Source organism: Psammomys obesus, unplaced genomic scaffold (genome assembly GCF_907164565.1).
Source record: "Psammomys obesus unplaced genomic scaffold, mPsaObe1.curated_primary_1811, whole genome shotgun sequence".
Taxonomy (NCBI): Eukaryota; Metazoa; Chordata; class Mammalia; order Rodentia; family Muridae; genus Psammomys; species Psammomys obesus.
The window spans coordinates 39175466-39197922 of NW_026591086.1; the positions used below are offsets into that span (position 1 = coordinate 39175466).

Genomic DNA, 22457 nt, shown 5'->3' on the forward strand with positions numbered 1-22457 from the left:
TTATGTGAAATTGTTTGGCATAGTATGTTTATTTAATTTCATTAGAGTTTTGATTGCGTAAGAAAATAATAAAAAAAAAAAATCCTTCCACCCCACTTCCAGGCTATAAGATACTTACTTTCTATCTGAGGAATACCAGAAAAGAATAAAAAATAAAATCCTTGATAAGGGTATCATTTAGATATCAGCAGTGTTAGCACTTATGTAACTTTTTGTTTTGTTTTTGTTTGGTGGTAATGTTTTCTAGTTCTTGTTTCGCTGTTTAGAAAAGTTTTTCCTGTACATGTTTACAAATATATCTCTAAAACATTTTTTCAGCTTGCAAAAAAAAAATCATCTGATAAAAATTATTGGTACATTTTTAAAGAATTAGGAGTGTATGGTCAGCACTGCAGGTTTCAGTGGATAAGGAAAGTGCCTCTATGCACTATTCTTGGGGAATGTAAGGTATCAGTAGGTGAATAATAAAAGCCGAGGCAAGCTGTCTTCTCTTCTATGGATTTGTACATTGCCTTCCCGCTTTCAAAGAGCAAAGTCAACAAAACAGCTTGATGAATGTGCTGCCTGCTGGATGATGGGGCCTCCTTCAGGGTGGCAGCTGGCAAACTACATCCATGGATTAAGAAAAAGAGGCCATGTGTGGAGCGTGGGTGCATCCTATCCACTGGCAATTGCAAGAAGCCCAAATTAACCTGGCTTCGTTTCAGGTTTCATCATAGTAGATTTGTGCTGTTTTCATCAGGTTTGAAGCCGCATTCTACCAAGGAAGAGTAGGCTGCATTTAACCAGTGGAGCTAGTGGAATTCTTGAGCATTCTTGTATTTCACATGGTGACTTGCCTGTCTGTCTTTGGACTGTCCATTTCTATACTGCCAGGAGAGCATCTTATGGAGCTGACTGACTCCAGGGAGGCTGTGACTGCACTAGAGCTGATGAGTGAGATGTACAGAGTATTTTTACATTACTCTTTCAAATCTGTGGTCAAGCTCTGTAACTCTAGATGCTCATAGGAAACAAACAAACAGTGAGTGCTTGAACACCTTGAAGCTCTGGTAGCTTTGTAAAAGGATGCTCTTCTGGTCCTTCTCTTTACTCCCCTGTGCTTTTGCTGCTGATAGCCTTACATATGTGCCTCCACAATCTCCCACCCTGTTACCCTCTTTAATCTCAGTTGCTGCTGCTATAATCCAGGTCAATTTTTTTTGTCAATGCAAATGATAAGGAGTAGCCTCAGGTATGTTTGTTCTACACAAGACTCAGTAATTTTGCTGTCCTAGTGTCTCCTGAAGCATTTTGTCCTTTGACTAGAGTTCAGGGCACTCTGTGGAGTGCTGATGTTCCTTATGAATGAGCTCAGAATCCCTTTGTCATAATTCACTTGTTGAATAAGTGCATATGATGGGCTTAGACAAGCTGCACGAGGCATTATATGAGTAAAACGTTACCATAGCCCTGTGATGTCATAGCCATCACTTTTATTCTTGCACACACACACAAATCAAAAGCATAGATGTTCATGCTAATTTTTCAAGGCCATCTTGGGCACTAAATGGTGGATTGGGTATCCAAACTCAGGAAATTTTACTCAAAATTGCTTACCTCTTCCTATATCAAGGGAAAGAAACGTGCCTGAGCTTCGAAAGAAAGCTAGTTTTATTTGGGCACATCACATACGTTAGTCATTATTATTTTCCTGTTTGAAGATGTTTACTCTGCTTATCTTTCGGTGTAATACCTTTCAAGTCCTTCAAAGCTAGGCAAAACCACCTCTTTCATGACCCACATATTTTATCTTCCTGGTTGGAATTGAACCAACCACCCTATGAAGTTGCACTCACTAACTTTTTCCTTGTTGCAAATATCCATGTCTTCCTCCTTGATAGATATTCTTTGTACCTTTCAGTCAACATGCGGATGTCAGGGCTGACTTGACCTACACATGCTATCCATGCTGGCTTGAGCTACATTCAAGGCCTTGTTTACCAGCCTCAAGTATGAACCTGATCTGGGAGGCAATTTCAGTTTTTTATCAGTTCTTGAGTGTGGGAACTTTCAGGTTGAGGGGTATTTTTGGAATGCAAGCTCTGTGATGTTGCACAGAAGTATTTTAAGAAAGCAAGTCAGCAGGCAGAGGATGAGAGCCCATCTTAGAACTGTGCTAACACAGGGAAAGTACAGCGAAGGAAATAATATGGCTGTATTCACCTTTTCCTCAAGAGTTTCCTCTTCCTCCCCATTGCTGAGCTGGTGGCTCTTCCCTTCCTCACCTTCCTCTCCCTCCTCTCTTAGGGATTTTGCCATTTTCCCTGCCTTCCTGTTCATTTTAGGTTACCAGGAGACCAAAGGAAAGAGAAAGAGATTTGACTTAGAGGCTGACCTCACTCTTTACCTGCCTTGCCTCGCAAAAATGTATTTTAAGATTTTCCCTCCAAGCTTGTTTTACTTACAAGTTTCTGTTTTCCATCCTTTCAGAGCCTCTGGCTCTCAATTGCCACACAAATCTACCTCCCAGAATCTCTGCCCTAGCCTTTTAAAACAATTTACAGGAGGTGAATGATAATACATGTGAAAGAAGCGAACTTTTTACATGATTTTAATTCTGTTCCTGAACTGGATATGGCTCAGTGGTAGAGCATTTGCTTGCCATAAGGTTCTAAGTTCAGTCCCCAAGTGCCGATAAAGAACCCCTTTAAATACAGGGGTGGAAATTCCTTATTCTGCTTTCACACTATGACTTTTATGTTTTACTCCTGACTAGAGCCATCTTCCTGTGAAGGTTGGAAGCAAGCTCATCTTTCTCCTCTTAGGATAGGACCTGAATATGACCGTGTCCTGTTGGCTTTCGAACTCACTTTATGTGCGTTAAATAGGATTTCGTTTAATTCATCTAGAAACTGATTAATCAGCATATATATCACATTTAATGTGTTTCCAAGAGAAACAAAGAAAGTATGTCTTGAGCATCAGCCATGGGTGTTGGCATCTTTTAAACGTTTCATTTAATCTTCTCAGTAACCCTCAAAGTAGGTGCTATCGTCTTCAATTTTACTGCTGAAAGACTTGAAAGTTCAGCTATTCCACTTGCCCCAGGTTGGTGAAATATGTGGTCCTCACTCCATTTTTTTTTATACCCTACCCACAAATCCTGGTCAATTCTGCCTTCTCCTCTTCTTGTTTTCTGGATCATTCTATCTCCACTGTGTCTAGCTTGTTCTCTCTTTAGTCTGTCTCTGTAAAATTCTCCCAGTAAAATTGCCTCTGAATTCCACAAACTGAAGTGCCACAAATTTAACTCCACTGCATTGCCTCTCAAGTCACTGACTCTACTAAACTGCCTGAAGAGAACTGAGTAGAACTCAGAGATATGTGTTCCTCTGTTTCCTGATTAAAGGCATGTACCACTATGCTGGGACCTAAACTTTTCTTTATCTGAAACTTGCTCTATAACAGGCTGGCCTTGAACTCAGAGATCTGCTTGCCTCTATCACCTGGGATTAAAGGCATGACTGTATTCTCACCAGAGTAGCCATGGTGCCGGATTAAAATTCCTCTACAAAAAGGCATAATCCCACTTTTTCTTCTGATTTACATAACGGAGAAGCTCTCCCTCTATGGTTGAAGCTCATTCTCCTTCATCCTTTATTTGGAAGAAAGGGACAATGCTCAATTACAGTCTCCCACAAAGCATTTTAAAATGTAGTTTGAGACTATTTATTAAAACACCATCTCATCTTTTATTCGTCGACTAATAAAACCTCAGTTAGGGGGTTGGCTGTGTAACCCATCATTCATCTCTCTGTCTTGTATAGCAATAGACTCTGTACTGCCGTTGGCTTTTGGTCGGATCTTTGTGTATACAGTAAAGATGACCACTCATTTCCACTGAGTCCCCTCTAGTGTAAGTGTGTGGTGGTTTTGGCTAAGGAGTAGAACCCACCGACCGGTACCTTTCTTTAGTCTGTTTTCAGCCCTGTTTTGTTACTTTTGGATTGACACTCAGCAAGCTCATTAATAATGCCTATCACAACGGCATCTGGATGCCTCTATTTAAACTGTCTTTCAAAAGGCCTCCCAGTAGAAACTTCATGTCATTAGCTACATTTTGCTCCTGCTGTAGAAACCCCTCATATCCACCTTTGAAGTGTTACGATTATTCGTAAGAACAGGTATCAAGCCTCGTTCATCTTTTTTTTTTCAAAGTGCTCAGTAGAGTGAGTGTATGTTGCACAGTGAGTAACTGAGGCATTTCATCGTGCTTCCATGTGTTCATAAGGCTTAGCACATGCTTCTGTCATTTTACACATTAAACAGCTTCTCTCAGAATATTGTCACTTGGATCTTAAATTTACTTTACGGTTGGAAAACAGACAGAAAGCTTATTACTACCTCAGTCAGCCATAGGTTTAACTGCCAAATTAAAATGAAGAGTTGGCAGGCTGTGATCTGTAAAGTAAAGTAGCTTTGAGAAGATTATTCTTTCTTTCTTTCTTTCTTTCTTTCTTTCTTTCTTTCTTTCTTTCTTTCTTCCTACTTTCTTTCTCTCTAATTTGAGACAGGGTTTCTTTGTGTACTGGACTCACTTTGTAGACAAGGTTGGCCTCAAACCCAGACCCACAGAGACCCACTTGCTTCTGCCTCCCCGAGTGCTGAGATTGCAGGAGTGCACCTCGGCAGCTGGCTGGGAAGATTTTTTTTTTTTTAAATAAGTAAGCCTAACTTCTTTATGATTAGAAAGCAAAGAACTAAAAGACTAATTTGATAAACTTATATTATGGTTTATATCTGTTGTTTACCTCAAATAAGGTATATGTTAAGAAAGATGTTTAAAAATTTTTAATTACATTTATTTGTTTATTAGTGTGTGTGAGTATGTGAGAGAGACTCACAGCATGCAGATGGAGATCAGAGGACAACTTGCAAGAGTTGGCTCTCCCCTTCTATCATATGAGTCCTGATGATTGAACTCAGGTCGTCAGACTTAATAGTCAGTGCTTTTATTTTCTGAGCCATCTTGCTGGTCAGTGAAAGACCATTTAACAACGGTAGCTCACTGGGAAGCTGAAATTTGGTTTAGAAAATCAGTGAAGAAAATCCTAGGAGTTGGAGAAACGGTGCAGCGGTTAAGAGCACTGGCTGCTCTTCCAGAGGACCCAGGTTCAGTTCTTAGAACCACATAGTGGCTCACAGTTACCTCTAACTCATGTTCTAGAAGATAAGATAACCCCTTTGGCCTCTATGGACGCTGTACACATGAGGTACATACACATACACGAAGACAAAACACCATCCAAAAAAAAAAAAAATTATCGACGGGCAAAATTATATCCTGGGCAATTTAGGATTTGCTTTTATGTGGTATAGTAAGAGGGTGGAAGTCGAGTCCTACTTTCCCCAAGATGCTGTTGTTCTTAGACTTGGTGGGTACTGATGATGCTTCAAGGGAGCCATGGTCTATTATGCTGGATGTCTTTGTGTGCAGTGTCTCTAAGATAAGAGTTCTGCATTTTGTAGCATGGGCATCAGCAATGTCTTTGCCTGTGTATCCCATGATCCACTTGAGGCAACAAATATGCCCAATGAGACAGACCCGGCCAATTCCAGATGGATTGCTTCTACTGATTTCTGATTATACATCTATGGGGCATTTGCCTGCATCAGCTACAAATGCTTAATATTGGCAGTCGATTGTTTTTCAATATGCTGTCTATCATTTTAAAAGCATATTTTAAGTTACTCTCTTTTGTTTTTAGGTGATGAAATAAGTGGTTTGCAAATTAGACTTGCTTTTATAGTGAACAAAAGCCTAGACTTTATTAACGTCCAGTCTGTATGTAGGATTGTATTAAAATGAAGGAAAACATTGGTTGGTGACAGATTTGCCCTTACCTTATTTTAGCAGAAAAGACTATTTCATGATATACATATAAGTGAAACTTTTATCAGCCCCAAGGGAGAAAGTGGGAAGCTGCTGTTTGGTAATGGACTAACGCAGGCGTGCCTTGGTGCGGCTTCCCATCTTTCATGGATAGGTTTTCCCTGTGTGTGTGCCAGGGACATCTGATACCAGCGTTTCATGTTTTACTTTCAGGATCAGTTCAGCGATATGAGAATCAGCATAAACCAGACGCCTGGGAGCAAACCTGTCTTTGGGTTTACAATAAAATGGGATTTTTCTGGGATCTTCGTAGCAACAGTTGAAAAAGGTAAACCATGGACCTAACTCTATTGCTTTACCTTCTCTGCTGTGTGTGGGAAACGAGAGCAACTTTATTTGGAATGTAGGAAGGACACGTGGGAAAGATGCATTTCGGTGGAGGCCAGAGATGAAGTTTCTGCCCTGAGACTAGTTGCTGCAGTTACAAATGACAGACTGTTTATTTTCCCTTCCTAATTCATTTTGGTTTGGAAGACCATTTTGTAAACTTAGAGAATTTCTTTCTTGAAACCTCAATTTCTAAAAATTTTTAATAAGTAATACTTATCTGAAGATTTAGTGTAAATTTTCCATGAATAACTGTGTTTTATGGTAGATCTAAACAGGCATGTCATAGACCAACATGGAGGTTGTTGGCAGTGGCTTGATCCAAATGGGTCATACATGCTAGGTCCTTTGTCCGCTGTCATCCCCAGCCAAGAATGATGTTTTCTAAGTACTGTTAATATTTTATGCTTCACTTTTTATATGTTCAGGGTGCTTTGGGATTATGCTGGACAATTACTTCTCTGACAAACAGGGATATGCCAAGGGAAACCCAGAAACAGCTAAATACACCCACAAGGTTGAAAATTACAGTGAGGTCTATTCTATTTGAGACGAGGTCTCTGTTTACATATTTTTATAATACAGAACTGTGTGTTGGCACTGGCTCTTTCTTTTAAGTTTCAAGATTATTGTAATCACGGTTCTTTAGTTTTAGTGGTTATATTATGCAGTTTGAAGAGACTTTTTTCATCTCCTCCCCACCCCCAGAGTGCTAACTGATGCTCAATTAAAGTACACATTTCACATTTTTAATTTAAAAATAATTACATTTTTTTCTTAGTCCTTTGGAGAGTTAAGTTTTATTTTTATTGGCTGAACTTAACATTTCTCCTATCAATGAAAATGAAAATACAGACTATGAAATAAATGCTACTCTTGGTACTTCATATGATATAAAGACTCAGATTTTAGGTGTTGCTTCTCTAGTGGAAACAATAAGAACTAGTTGAGATGAAAAAGTTGTTCTCTTTACTTTACAGAAACAACAGAGAACAGAGTGTGCGGGTTTCTTCTTATTCAATTATTTATTTTACTTTACATTGTTTAGGTAGCCCAGCAGAATTGTCTCAGCTGCAGGTGGATGATGAAATTCTTGCCATCAATAACACCAAGTTTTCATATAACGATACAAAAAAGTGGGAGGAAGCCATGGCAAATGCCCAAGAAACTGGAAACTTAGTGATGGATGTCAGGCGCTACGGAAAGTCTGGTGAGTTAGTTTTCCACTATGCCTGGTCTTCTAAATAAGGAAACCCCACTTTGGCAAACGGTTAATAACAACTGGCTTTATTAATCCTCTCCCGTACCCCATTTGACTTAGCTTTGTGCTTATAATTGTTTTGTCATTGTGTTGGGACAAATCATGAACAGATCCTCTGAATAGCCTTTCTGAAAGTGCTTCACTAGCAAATCTACTGAATTCTATAGCATTTGGTTGATCTGGCTGAATGCAAACATCAATCAAAAGCAAGGATATCTGTACCTGGAAGTCACAAAGCTGACCATTGAGAATGGCACTATGAGGTGGGAAGTAATGTTGTACACCTTTAATCCCAGCACTTAGGAGGCAGAGGCAGTCAGATCTCTGAGTTTGAGGCCAGACTGGTCTACAGAGTGAGTTCCAGGACAGCTGGGGTATGCAAAGAAACCTTGTCTCAAAAACAAAGACAAAATAACAACAACAACAACAACAACAACAAAACCCCAACCAACCAACCAAACAAACAAATCAAGAAAACAAACCAAAACCAACCAACCAACCGAAATGAATGGCAGTCCAATTTAACGTTGTCTGCAGTGTTTAACCGTACTGCTGCCATCAAGCTCACAGTTTTACATGTTCCTATTTATTGTCCTAGCACTTTAATCTGCTCTTCACATCACTGTGTTTGTGTGTCATAGGTGATGGTTAGGTGAGAAGAGGCAGGTAGTCGCTTCAGACTCACCAATTTTTGGTGTCAGCCCATAACATGTAGTCCCAGTTTAAGGAAAGAATCAGCATATTTGCTAGTTTTCTTGTTACTACCATGACTTTTAACCTTTGTGTCTCGGGGAGGTGGTCTGCTGGTAAAAGCCCAAAAGTCCCCAGATCATTTATACACAACCTGATTCATCTGTCTGACTGTACATCTGTCTGTGTACAATTTTGTATCTGTGCATTCAGTAACTTTATTCTTTCCACTTCACCATCTATGTGTGTTCATTACTTGATCTTCATGTGCCAATCAGACTGGGGCAAAGACCAACCTTCCCTGCCATTTATACGGCATAAAACCCTCAATCTTACCAGTGTGGCTACCAAAATTATAGGTTCACCTGAAACAAAGTCGACTGATACAACTTCAGGAATTTACAACACAGACAAGTCTTCAAGTCTGTCAGTAACAACTGATTTCTCTGAAAGCCTTCAGAGTCCTGTAAGTAGAACAAAGTAACACTGTTACTACCTGTGGGGAATGCAATGATTTTCTTAAACAGTTTTGTTACCATATAAAACTAAATAGTTAGGTTACACTTAATAAATAGACTAAAGCGTAGTTTTGAAAAGATGGGACATTTTTATTAGTCTGTTATTATTGAGTTATGTAATGGTAGCATCATTCCCTAATGTTGCTCTACTGGTATTTCTCACCAATCTTTCATCATTACAAGCATCTCTCAGATCTGTGTGAATGAGAAGTAGCAATTGTGGGAAATTATATGCTATAAATTATCTATGTGTTCTCTAGTCTACTGTGCACTATGAAACCTCATGAAGCATTTTAATTCTTATGTGGGTGAATCTGATAGGTTGGATTGCATGCCCGACTAACACATAATCAGTTTCATGAATTGAATCAAATAGCAATGCAGGAAATATCAAAATGTTAAAGAAATATTTTTTTCATAGAGTTTTTATAATTTTAATTGATAATTTAAACTTTGAACTGAATAAACTTATCTAATATAAGGAAGTATTTATTTATATTAGATTTATTTTGTTAAAGAATCATTAATGGCTGTTTTACTGCTCATAAATATAAGCCCAATAAACGATGACTATTTTATCTATCATGCTTCTTAGAATATTAATGATTGCTTAAATTTATGGTCATTCTTGCCTATAGCTAGTCAATAATCCTCTTACAAGTCCTGGAAAGTAATGAAAAAAATTAAGTTTTTACTACACATAGAGGCTGTGAAGAATGAGTCAATATCCTGAAAAACCCATCTTGTTGAAAGATATTTTTCCCTAATGAGAGATGCATTATTTAAGTCCAAACTCCAATCAGAGAGAATGTTAATTAGCATTTTTACCCTTTTCAGTCTACTGAATCCAAACAAATCAATGGAATTCATGAGGAAAGCAGCACCTTTGATTCAAAAGGTAAAAATCAGCTTTCAATTGCTTCACAGAAGTACATCATAGCTCTGGAGATCTGGTATAAAAATTAATATCTGTAACTGAAAGAAAACTGGATGCACAACAAGTTGAAACCAAGATTGGCATGTAGATCTGGCTGCAGCCAGGTGGGCAGGAATCTGTCCCAGCATGGAATGGCTCAGGAGCTACAAACACAAATTTGGCAGCAGGCTCTGGAGTGCTCCATCCCTGGGTGCCTAAACCAAATAAGAAGAACAGGTTTTCCCAGAGCCAGAAGCTTCCGGGCCTTGGAGTGTTGGCAGGAGATCCTCTTTAAACACAAAATGATGAGGTTTCCTCTCCTCCTTCATTGTTCTGAAAAGGACAAATGTGCAGAGAGCCGATCCTGGCAGAGAATCACCAATGGTAGCGACAGTCGTAGGAAGTCACTCTTGCTTGTCTTGGAAAAGAAGGCAGAGTATACAGGGCAATGTTGGAGTTCTCCCTCTCTTCTTTGCTTTGACCATTCAGAAATAATTTAGCTACTGAATACTGTGTGTCGTTCCTTAGATATCTCAGACAGAACTTTCAGCTCCATATAAGCAGGAAAGAGGCCAGAAGAAGGTCTTGCACCATGTGGCCAGGCCTCCTGTGGTGGGGCTGTTCTGCTTGTCATGACTTTAAAGACAGATGGCCAGTTTGTCAATATGTTGAGCAGAGCTGACCAAAGTTTATGAATTGCCTTCCTCAGTGATCATCATCTTTGTCCCTCATTTCTATTGATATATTTATCTATATCAGTAATAAACATTGCTTATTTTCCTTCACGATACTAAAAAATCTAAGGATCCCAGTTCTGTTCTGCCAATGGACCAGGTGGTAGAGCCAATTGATAAGACACCTACTTAGTGACCAGGGGACCCAGTGCAGGGCATGCCACTTGAGACTTATTTAGATAAGTGAGCATCAGCCACTATCAGAGGATAATTACAGTTTGTCCTACAGTCTTGGGACTGATCAGTGGGAGAAGTCAGATTATGTTTTCTTATTCTTTCTGACTCACCCGCATTAAAAAAATAAGATTTAAATTAGCATGTATAGATTCTTAAATGCCACAAAATATTGTAATCAGATGTCTATACCTTAATTCTAGTATTTATTTTCATTTGGTTGTTCTTTATGCTGTATTGCTTTTCTGGTCTTCTCCAGATACTTCTGGGCTTTCCTTCATCATGTTGTGAAAATGTGTTGGTAGAGATAATTTTGGGTTGATTAACTAACAAAAAGTGTTAGTTTCCATTTCTTGGAAGCCTTGAGCACTAAGCTGGTGGTATGGCTGTGCTTTACCTGAAAGTACAGTGCTGTCTACTAAAAATAGTTAATTAAAGTATTTGTTAGTTTTACTAATTTGAATGTAGTACAACTACTAAATATGTGTGTCTGCCTTGAAATAGTCTCTGTCTTCAGTGGCTATACATTTTGTTAATTAAAAATAATATTGCTACAGACTGGAAAGGCATATCAAGAGTCATTGAATTTACCCGCGGTAAGAAATTAAAATGAATAACATGGTATTTATTTTCTTATTCTTTTCAACTAGCATCAGAATCCATTTCTTTGAAAAATTTAAAAAGGCGATCACAATTTTTTGAACAAGGTAAACCATAAAGCCAACTGTTCCCTGGGTTCTCGTGCATTTGTCTCACTCGCCACTCTTCCTTCTAGTCTGTGCTGCTGGGTACCAATCTCCTTCCATCTTGCTGTCGTGACAACCAAGCAACATAACCCATTTCCATTCTTTCCCCAGGATCACCAGGCTTTTCTTACAGCTCATGGGTCTACCTCTGTGGTAATGGGTCTTTGCGTGTCCTTTGTCTATCTCTCAAGGTGTTTCTCTCTTTTAACCTTGTGAAAAAAACAAAACAACCAAAGCACTGAGATGCTGTTAAACACATGTGTTTTTCCACTGGGTAACAGTAAGAAATGAGGAACTTCATTTTCAACTTACTGCTTCCTATCATTTGCACAGTGTTAGATTACACCAACATATGTTTGGTCGACTTATAAAAACAAACACATACACACACACACACACACACACACACACACACACACACACAAAAGCCAAACAAAGTTGTTTTTGGTCATTGGAAATACTGGAGGACTGATAACGATTACTATGTTGATGACAAAGGAAATTCGAAATAAAGAGAATTTGGTTGCTCCTGAGTACAGGAGCATTGAGAAGTCACCTGTGTTGGTGTAGCTGCACGGCCCCGCCTCATGAAGTGTGTTGCATGCAGCTTTCTTCATTTTCACACTTGTCTAACATGCTTGTCTTCTGAATGCGGCTCCAACTCTGTTTTGCTTTGAAGAATGAAAAAGTAATATCTAATAACATTTTAGTTGCAACATCACAGGAGATTTACAGTTGCCATCTAAAATGTTACTGTTTCTTTAAAGATTAATGAAACAGGTCAATGTCTGCTTTACGACACCTACTGGGTTTGTGTCTGTTGTGTTTATTACCTAATGTTCTTCTTAAAGTACATTAAGTTTCCTCTTAGACCCTGAATAGAGTTTATCAGCTGCTGTCGGTGCTTCTGATTCATAGTTTGTTTGTTTTTTTTCCTTTGTTTTGTTTTCCTAAATTCACTATTTTCTGTGGCTATTCAATTGAAGTGATAATACAGACCTAATTTAATCTGGCTAAAACAAAATAATTTCTTGTCTTTGTTCTAGTTTTTTTTCTCACTTTTCTTCAATGAGCTACTTTAGGGAAGAACATTTTCCTGGAGTAAACAGTGCCTCAAAGTCATAATAAAAGAAATTAGCCAGTCAGGCTGGTCCACATCTGTAATCTCAGAGGCTGGCAGACTCAAAGTTTAGTCAGTGTTTGCTACATCTATGAGCTTGAGGCCGTCCTGGGCCTCACGAGACCCTGTGTCAGAAAATAAAAACAAAATATAATGATAATACAGTGGCTGCTAGTTTACCCGTCATCAAGCTTGAATACTTGTATTTCAAATAAGAGAAGACGAAAAGGTGTCTTCAGCTTGCTTTTTGCCATCATATCAATAGAAAGCCACTCATAAGAAGAAGACCTGGAAAGAGAGATTAGCTGCTCTCATAGTTTTGGTGACTGTAATAATTGAGTTTGGGAGGTGTTCTAATGTTTGCATTTCCCCCCCCCTGTTAAGCCAAATTCTCAGACATTGTTCAGTTACTAAACTGTTCTGTTCTGTTACTAAACAGCCCTGTTCCCTAGAGTCTGAGCAGTTTTCTCTGTTTTTCTAAATTTGAGTTTGGAAGGTGAGTAAAGATGGAACAGGAGAAAAAGGATTCACACATAGCTGTATTACAAAAAAAGCTGCTGTCACTTGATATACTGGCAGGAACAGCTAGAGGTCCAACTCCCTGAAAATAATTAACTTTGTAGAAATGAGACTCACATTGTGCTTTTCTTCCTTCCTTGCCTTTGTGCTGCGATGCAGGAAGCTCTGATTCTGTGGTTCCCGATGTGAGTATTAGACTTTCGTGGTTGGGAGTATGTATGGGAAGTTTGGTGGGACTGGATTACGACAAGTAGTATTTCTCGCCTTGTTTTAAGGTGGCGTAAATGTTGACCAGGTTGTAATAAGCTGAAAAGCTTGACGTTGAAATGTGAGACTGTGTCTCCCTGCTGTAGGTTAAGCCAGTGTGAGATGAATAATTGAGGAGCGTGGAACTTAATGATTTCATGTTGTTCTGTGCTTACATTCTCTTGTGCCGCAAACTGGTTAGCTTCCGGTTCCAACCCTCAGTGCCCCGAGTCGCTGGGCATGGGATCAAGAGGAGGAGAGAAAACGGCAGGAGCGGTGGCAGAAGGAGCAGGACCGCCTACTGCAGGTACCACAAGGCCGCGGCAAACAGAAGGCTTAGCTTTCAGGGCTCTCTTCTGCCTGAGGCCAACCAGTGTTGAGAGGCAAGCGTGAAAAACGGCAGAACCGAGCCAGGGTCCTCATCAGAAGCAAACCCTTCTCCGTACAGTGTGCATACCCTGCCCTAAACCCTTACTTTGATGATTTTAAAAACTATCACGCACTAACCCTTATGGGTAATTTGGAGACCCAAGGGGCTCAGTCAGGAGTGAGTGGCCTAGACTATGAGCACTAGTCCATGTCGGCTGTAGATGAGGTCTGCTTGGCGATTAGTCTCTCTTATCCTAGCTGGAGGCCTTAGAGCTTGGACAACAGTTCTCATACCATGTGCCTTCCTGATATCTGTATTTTAGCTTATTGCAAGACTTTCTTTCTTTCTTTCTTTCTTTCTTTCTTTCTTTCTTTCTTTCTTTCTTTCTTTCTTTCTTTCTCTCTCTTTCTCTTTCTTCTCTTCCTTCCTTCCTTTCTCTCTCTCTCTTTTTATTCCTTCTGTCCTTCCTTCTATCTTCCTTCCATCTTCCTTCCTTCTTTCCTCCCTCCCTTCTCTTTCTTTCTTTCTTTCTTTCTTTCTTTCTTTCTTTCTTTCTTTCTTTCTTTCTTTTCTTCAGGGACTAAACTCTGATTGGTCACATGAAAGACTGACATGGAGGTTTAGAGACAGCAAAATCGTTAATTGTTAATTGCTTCCCATGAGAAGGAAACCTTGATTAATTATTATGCCATATTTCCCCATAGGAGAAATACCAACGTGAGCAAGAGAAGCTGAGGGAAGAGTGGCAGAGGGCCCAACAGGAGGCTGAGAGAGAGAATTCCAAGTACTTGGATGAGGTAGCATGAAGCATGCCTTGTTTCCTTCCTTCTCTCTACCTTGTTGGAGAACCTAAGGAGCAAGCACCACACCTCTAGACACACACTCACTTCTGTAACTCTTTGGGAAATATATTGAACTATAGTGTTAGAGATTTGCTTTGAAATTTTAACTTTCCTCCTAGTTTTTCTCATATAGCATCAAATAATTATTCCATAGAGCTTGAATGGTCTTTCTGCTTTGCCTTAGATCCCAGTTATTCACATGACATTTTTTTAGTGCTGTAGCTGTCTTCTTGCCATTCTGGGCTGCTTGCCATTAATCTCATCTACAGCTGAATCTGTGTGAAATGATAGAGACACAGATGGTGTTTCTTTCTTTTACTGGCTGCCTAGGAGCTGATGGTCCTAACCTCCAGCAGCATTTCTCTGACCTCACGGGAGCCTGTGGCTGCCACCTGGGAACCCACTTGGAGTGAAGGGTCCAAGTCTTCGGACAGGGAAGGCACCCGGGCCGGAGAGGAGGACAGGGGCCAGCTGGAAGATGATGCCGTTTGTGAGGATCAAAGTCTGAAGCTGCAGCAACAGCTCATGCTTGAGCAGGAGAAGAAACGGAAGGAACAAGAGGCTCAGGAAGAGGAGCTCCGGAAGCAGCAGGAAGCTGAGGCCCAGGCCCGCGCTCGGGCACAGGAGGAGGCAGAAGCCAAGGCCCGGGCAGACGCCCAGGCCCAGGCCGAAGCTGAGGTGCAAAGAAGAGCTGAAGCACAGAAGTTCCAGGCAGAGAGGGAGCGAGAAACTTCGGTCAAAATATACCAGTACCGGAGGTCTGTCCCCATCGCTGAAGGGCACCAAGGAGTTTCTATAGCCATGGCTTTGTTTGGTTTACCCTGTATGTCTTCCTGCCTCTGCCTTCTTTTCTTTACACAAGTGAATCAAGCAGTTCAAAGGAGCCTCTAAACCACAGACACCATTGTGTCACTTTAATTCCCTCAGCCCTTGCATGGCTTCCTGGCATATTCCAACATCCTCAAAACTCCGTGCCAAACCTAGAAAGCCCCTGTGAGCTCTATTTTGGTCCCTCTTAGGCCTTAGCATGTAGGCTCCTCCCTGGTTTACTGTCTCCCTTGTTTACTTGTCTTCTTTGCTTCCCTCCTGTGAAACTTCCAGGACCCTCTGCCCTGGACTTCAGTATTTTCTGTTACCTCTGGAGACGAATTCCCTCACGTATGTGTGGCCTACTCATTTGATGTAAACTATCCTGACATAACCAACTTAGCCTTTCCAGAACACCTGATTCTGCCTTCCTACTATTTCGTTCTACACTACCCTAGCCTGCATTATTTTTCTCTTGGCTTCCCTAACCTAAGAGGATGTATTACAAAGCAGCAACTCTTTTTAATTTTTTTATTAATTATTTATTACAATTTATTCACTTTGTATCCCAGCTGTGGCCCCTCCCTAGTCTCCTCCCAATCTCCCCCTTCCTCCTTGTTCTCCCTCATGCCCCTCCCCTAGTCCACTGATAAAGGAGGTCCTCCTCCCCTTCTATCTGACCCTAACCTATCAGATCTCATCAGGACTGACAAAGTAGCAACTCTTAAAAAAAATTTCTGTAGCCCTAGATCATTATCAGAATATAGAGGTTCGTCCCATCCCAGCATATGCTTAAATAGTGAATGAATGAGTGGACGTGTGATTGGCAAATACATACAGTTCTGTTTCCTATAGCAGTTGATTGAAATGCTTGTCTAGCTCCTGAGCCATAGACAATTAACATAAAGAGACCACAATACTATTTTGATATTCCTAAAGTCAGGGGATGTCTTGAAGTTTGATATTTTAATAAAAATTTCTCTTACTTTTTAGGCCTGTTGATTCCTACGATCTACCAAAGAGAGAAGAAGAACCTTCAGGATGGCTTCCCAGTGACAGGTGTGTAGACTACTTCCTTCTACCTGGGTGGTGCTAGTCTGCTTCCTATGAATGTTCCTTGGTTCACCTGGAAGAGTTATGCAGCTACTGTAGTCTTATGGAATACAAAGAAAACTTGAAGATTGTTCTTTGTATCAGTTAGTTTTTGCTGTGCAGCAATTACCTTTTATTGTAGTTTACGATTTTGTGGCTCAACAATCTGTACTGAACTCATTCACCAGGTTCTGTTTTTTTGGGCTTGGTTACATATCTGTTGTTAGTTAACTGGAACTCTAGTTCTGCTTTGGGCAGTTGGTGGAAGTGTCTGGGGGAATGAGAGTGACTGTCTTCAACATCCAAAAAGCCAGTGAAATCTTAATATGTTGTGGATGGGAAGAGAAGAAATAGAAATGGAGAAAGTCCCCCAAACACCAGCAATCCAAGTTATTGTGCAAACTAAAGTCAAAAGGCTCGTTCTAGCTGGAGTCATAGTTAGGTGGTTTGCATTTGTAATCTCAGTACATAGGAGGCTAAGATAGAAGAATTGATGTGAGTTCAAGGCTAACCTGAACAATAATGAGCTCAACGCTAGCCTGGGCTACAAAGCAAAACCTTGTTTCAAAAAAAACAAACCAAATAAACAAACAAACAAACAGAAACAAAAGGCTGTATTACTCTCCTTTTTGGTCACTCAGAACAATGTTTTAAATGAAATCTTTGAGGTAGGCTCTCAGTACTTACCCCAGGCTTGCCTGGGACTCGTGATGTAGCCCTGGCATTCTTTCTTCCTTAAATTTCTGAAATGCTGGACCTACAGATGTGTGTAGCACTTAATCCAGGACACCTTTTGCTTTAAAGGGGCATGGAGAGTGGCTCAAGCTCACCTAAAAATGATTATGTTTTTAGGGCATATGGTGAGAATTGTGATTTTTCTCTTAGACAGTGTGTCAGAAAACACTGGTCAGGTTTAGGAAGGAAAATAGGATTTCAGCTATTAGAAAAGGAAATTTGTATAGACATGTAATATATGGTGAACCTGCTGAAATCTGTACATCTAAAGAACTAATCAAGAGAGAGGACCCTGACTAAAACGCTCAATCCCCATCCCAAAAGGCAAAGAGGATAGACATCAGAAGAACAAGAAAACAGGAAACAGGCTGGGAACCTGCCACAGAGGGCCTCTAAAAGGCTCTGCCCTGCAGACTATCAAAGCAGACGCTGAGACTTATGGCCAACTGTTGGGCAGTGTGCATGGAATCTTATGTAAGAAGTGGGAAATAGTAAGATCTGGAGAAGACAGGAACTCCGCAAGGAGAGTAACAGAACCAGAAATTTGAATACAGGGGTCTTCCCAGAAACTCATACTCCAACCAAGTACCATGCATGGAGATAACTTAGAACCCCTGCACAGATGTAGTCCATGGCAGTTCAGTGTCCAAGTGGGTTCCATAGTAATGGGAAGAGGGACTGCCTCTGACATAATCTGATTGGCCTGCTCTTTGATTACCTCCCCCTGAAGGGGGAACAGTTTTACCAGGCCACAGAAGATGACAATATACCCACTCCTGGTGAGATCTGATAGACTAAGATCAGAAGGAAGGAGAGGAGGGCCTCCCTTAGCAGTGGACTTGGGGAGGGGCATTGGGTGAAGAAGGAGGAGGGAGGGTGGGAACGGGAGGGGAGGAGGGAGGGCCTTATGGGGGGATGCAAAGTGAATGAAATGTAATTAATAAAAAAAGAAAAGGAACATGTGTTTAAAGTTTACTAGAGCAAAAAAAAAAAGTTTCCTAAAGCATTAAGCATTAATATTTTCAAGTAATTAAAAAATGCAGCTCTGAAATCACTAAAGACGTTTGAATAGCCCATCTATAAATATTCAGTCTGTATTGACCTCTGCTTGCCTGGCTGAAATGCTTCCTGTCGGATGGATGCTTTCTTTGTTAGATATAAGGAAGGAGGTACCTTTACTTTTAACCAGGTTTAGTGACAGGGCTCAGAGGGGAAAGGAGGAAGAGCAGGAATAACCTGGGAGGAATGGACCTACAATAGCTAGAGAAAAGCCTTCTGATAAATGGCCTGATTACAGTGAACTTGTAAGTGAAACTAGAGCTCACCAAAATGTCTCCTTCCTTGTCTTATCATTTTATTCAGAATTTTATTTTACATAGTTTATTTCTTAGTACAGCTCTATGAAGAAGGTGTATTTAATCCTATTTTTATATTGGACAAGACAGGAACTTACGTAGGTTAACAGTTCACTTAGAGCCCCAAGAAGATGAGAAAGGGTAGGAGTCACTCCAGCTTATCAAGGTTCAGAGCTCAGATCTTCAGGCATTGCATATCTGCCTAGAGGGAAGGTAGTGAAAAACTGCTTAAGAAATCAAACCAACAAAAATAAACGAAAGGTCAGAATTATGATTCTATCACTTGGGAGGCAGAGGCAGAGGGAGTTCTGTATATTCAAAGCCAGCTTATTCTACATCTGTCTTTTAAACCTGTGACTGGATTTATATAATCAGGCAGGGGATACTATTTGATATATATTTATGTGTGTATATATTTTACTTTACTATATAATACATAATTCTATAAATAGTATTATATATAATACAGAAAATACTATATATGTCATACAGTCTATACTTTATAGGCATCAGAGAGTACAGCCTAACATCTGGTAACAAGTGTTTCCTGTGTAAATGCAGGTGTGACTATTGACGGATACAGCTGGCTGCCATCTGTGGCTCATTGTCATGCATTCTAGGTTATCTCACAGAATGCAGGTATACATTGGATATACAGATGTGTACATGCACACGGAATTAATGCTATTTCTGAAGTTTAGCTCGTTTAATTAGAACGTGGAGATGAGCCTGTGCACTTACATAGATTGAAAGTGGCATTTTCAGGGTAGCCTGCGTAGTCAGTGTGCCTTCCTACCTGTTTTGAATGCCAGGACGGCAGTTGACAAATGGATGAATGCTCTGTGGCCTCCCAGTGCCTTAGACGTTCGCATCTTGAGAGTGGGCAGTGTTCAGGAGCGCCACAGACTGACTCTGGGTGGTCTGGGGCCTGGTGCTTTGTAAACCTAGCAAGATGGAAATCTGGCTGGATCTGGCATGGGCAGAGCTGCCAGGTTGTCTCTGTATTCCTAGGAAGGAGAGAGGGTCCCACATGTTTATCTGTTTCCAGCCCATCTTCTGTTTTCTGCTAGTTTGCACAATTTTGAGCAAATTCCTTCATTGGAAAATAAGCACAGATTCTCAATAGGCACAGGAAACAAATCATCTGCTTAAAAGAAAAAAAAAAAAAAAAAAAACAACTTTGCCAGGTGTTTTGGCTCATGCCTTTAATCCTAGCACTCAGGAGGCCGAGGCAGGGGGATCTCTTAGGTCGAGGCCAGCCTGGTCTACAAAGTGAGTTCCAGGCCTACACAGTGAAACCCTGTCTAAAATAAACACCCACCACCAAACCAAACCAAACCAAACCAAACCAAACCAAACCAAACCAAACCAAACCAAACCATCTTTTCTGGAGTTAAATAAAATTTTCTTAATAACACATATTTAATATATTCTGTTTTAGAAGTAAATCAAGATCTACTACAGAACTAAATGACCCCTCCATAGAGAAAAATGGTAAGTGTGATTTTTGTATTTAAACTTTTTTTTTTTTTAATAGAGCACAATTGCTTATTTTGTGGTCATATACCATGACTAGTATTTTTAAGTGCAGGACACTTTAGATTCATTAATATTAGATGCTTAACATGCTATTTTGAGTAAAACAAAACAACTATGTTGTGTTTATTTTGGCTTTCTTTATAGAGTATTGTACTGGGGCATTTGAATAGCTATGGAAATATGTGGGAAGTTTGCAAAGAAAAATGTTGCCACAGCTTTGCACAGTAGACTTTATCTTGCATCTAAAGAATGAGGACAGAATATGGTGGCGAGGACTTAAATATCCTATATAAATCTGAAGTCATACTTGCAAATGGCAAAAGATCTGAAAGTCCAAAGTGATAGGGATTTTTTTCTTTTATTTCATGAAAATCATTTGGAGCTTGGAACTTGATATAAAATATGGTTCTGGTTAACCCCACATAACTAAAATTACATAAGTAAGGAAAAGCCCTGAGCAATAAGCATTGTTTGCATGGAGTTTGCATAAGGAAATTATTGGTCAGTTTTTGTACATGAAGAAAGGTTCAGGTGGGGATTGAGGTAGCCAGACAAGCTTTGGTGTCAGCCCTTCATGACCTACCTATAAGGGCATTCAGGCTTCTAGCGCCAGCTCTTTCTGTTTTTAAAAATAATAAATAATAATAATTTATATTTCATCTGCTATCTTTCAGTTACTGAGAAGGATTTTTTTTTTTTAAGAAAAGTATTTATTTTTCCCGTTGTCCTGGGTGGTCTGATGACAGCTCATTTGTCTCTCAGGTCAAAGCTCATAGAGTTAGTTTCCATTGGGATAGTATCCTCATTGGAGTAAGTAGGCTCTCAATGATCGCGGCTCTATTTAACTTGCCAACATTTTGTTCCCACCTTCCCTTTAGGAAATTCAGCTCTAAATAATCATCCTCTCAGCAGATAATTCTAATGTGGTCTCCCCAGTCTTTGAATCTTTCCTATTTGGATATCCAAGCTCTTCTCCCTTGAATTTGACCCTAGCTATTTTTATAAATAAGTAGACGTGTCTTCTGGTACACGCTTACGGCCTGTGGTGTTTTTCCTCCGCTCTGAGTGAAACCTGGTTGTCAGTGCAGCGCCTCTGGCCATCTGAGATAGCTGTTCATCCTTTCGTTCCGTGTCTCACCTGGATAGTAGTTACTGTGTGCTTTCTCCCCTTTATTAGCCCCGCGTTTTAATGTTAATTAGCAGACATTAGAACTTATTACATATTTAATGGGATGACTTGGTTATGCCATTAAAATACTTTTAAAATGCAAAGTATTTTATTTAAACCATAAACACTTTGATGTTGTTATTAATATACTAAGTGTAGGTGTGTATAAAAAATTTTTTTTGTGTGGTTTTGCTCATTGCTTACTTGGCAGAAGTATCCAGATAAACTAAATATTCTGAAAGTGTGGTTATAACAGTGAATTTAGAGAAGGAAAAAAAAATCCTCAGTTAAAATTTTCTTATTCAGGCTAAAGGATATCTCCAGTCTATGTGTGTTTTATATAAACAAGAAATTAATCAGCAAACCCTGAGGATGAGAGCTGACAAAATCACCACTTAGTAGTGATATTGCAGTTTTGTAAATTTCTTAGAGACCATACAAATGTGGTGGTATTATGGACAATCTTTTTTTTTTTTTTTTTTTTTTTTTTGTTCATCAGAGTTATGTCAGTGACTGAACAATCCTACAGTGTGGTCATGACATATTCTGTGACTTCTACCATGAACATTTATCCCATGTCAATTAAAATGTGTGCATTTCCGTTCTCTCTCCCCACCCTGGGGAGAGGGACAGAGAATATTTGTAAAGGAAAATTCCCTGTTTCCCTTCAGACTCTTGGTAGCAAGCCTTCAATGAGTGCACTTGTTTGAAAAGAAGGAGGAACGGGATGAACATTTTGTAACTGAGCAATTCTGGGATCTGTAGGGATTTTTTGTTTGTTTGCTCTTGTGGACAGCCCTGATGGTCTTCTTGTGCACCCCTTGGCCTCTCTGCATGTGGAACTGGAATTTCCAAGAATTAGGAGTGAGCTTGTTGCTGTCTGTTCTTCTGCAGACATGTCCCTAGAGATAGATGGTGTCAGCACATATGGAGGGTGTTGGATTTGAAATTGCACTGTCTTTGGAGGCTGAACCCTATCATTTCTTGTGTATGTATAAGCTCTTGGTGTGTTTTTAATTTAGGAAGCAGCAAATATTCAGAGCGAATTGGGACCACTGGCTTTTCACAGAGGAGCTCCAAGAAGGATCAAGCCCCCTCAGAAGCAGAGTTAGAGCGACAGCAAATCCTTCAGGAAATGAGGAAGAGGACATCTCTCCACAATGACAACAGCTGGATCCGGCAGCGCAGTGCCAGTGTAAACAAAGAGCCCATCTGCCTGCCTGGGATCATGAGGCGGTATGGGACAGCTGACAATCACTTAGTCTTTGCTGTGAGGCAGATGTCTCATTTCTAGGCTTTTTTTTTCCCTTTCTTTCTTTCTTTCTTTCTTTCTTTCTTTCTTTCTTTCTTTCTTTCTTTCTTT

General features: G+C 40.0%; 1 protein-coding gene across 4 annotated transcripts in view; it reads left to right on the forward strand.

Moving 5' to 3' along the window:
- The window catches only part of Lmo7 (LIM domain 7), a 97786-nt gene that overhangs the window by 66719 nt on the left and 8610 nt on the right, over positions 1-22457 (forward strand). For 2 of the 4 annotated variants that reach the window (XM_055609620.1, XM_055609622.1), the window contains 12 exons: positions 6089-6203; positions 7311-7472; positions 8492-8679; positions 9569-9629; positions 11206-11262; positions 13100-13125; positions 13389-13493; positions 14261-14353; positions 14729-15156; positions 16199-16264; positions 19829-19881; positions 22117-22330. In XM_055609620.1, coding sequence (XP_055465595.1) covers positions 6089-6203; positions 7311-7472; positions 8492-8679; positions 9569-9629; positions 11206-11262; positions 13100-13125; positions 13389-13493; positions 14261-14353; positions 14729-15156; positions 16199-16264; positions 19829-19881; positions 22117-22330 — 1568 coding nt within the window. The remainder of the gene's footprint in view (positions 1-6088; positions 6204-7310; positions 7473-8491; positions 8680-9568; positions 9630-11205; positions 11263-13099; positions 13126-13388; positions 13494-14260; positions 14354-14728; positions 15157-16198; positions 16265-19828; positions 19882-22116; positions 22331-22457) is intronic. The other 2 variants (XM_055609621.1, XM_055609623.1) reach the window with 1 other exon arrangement.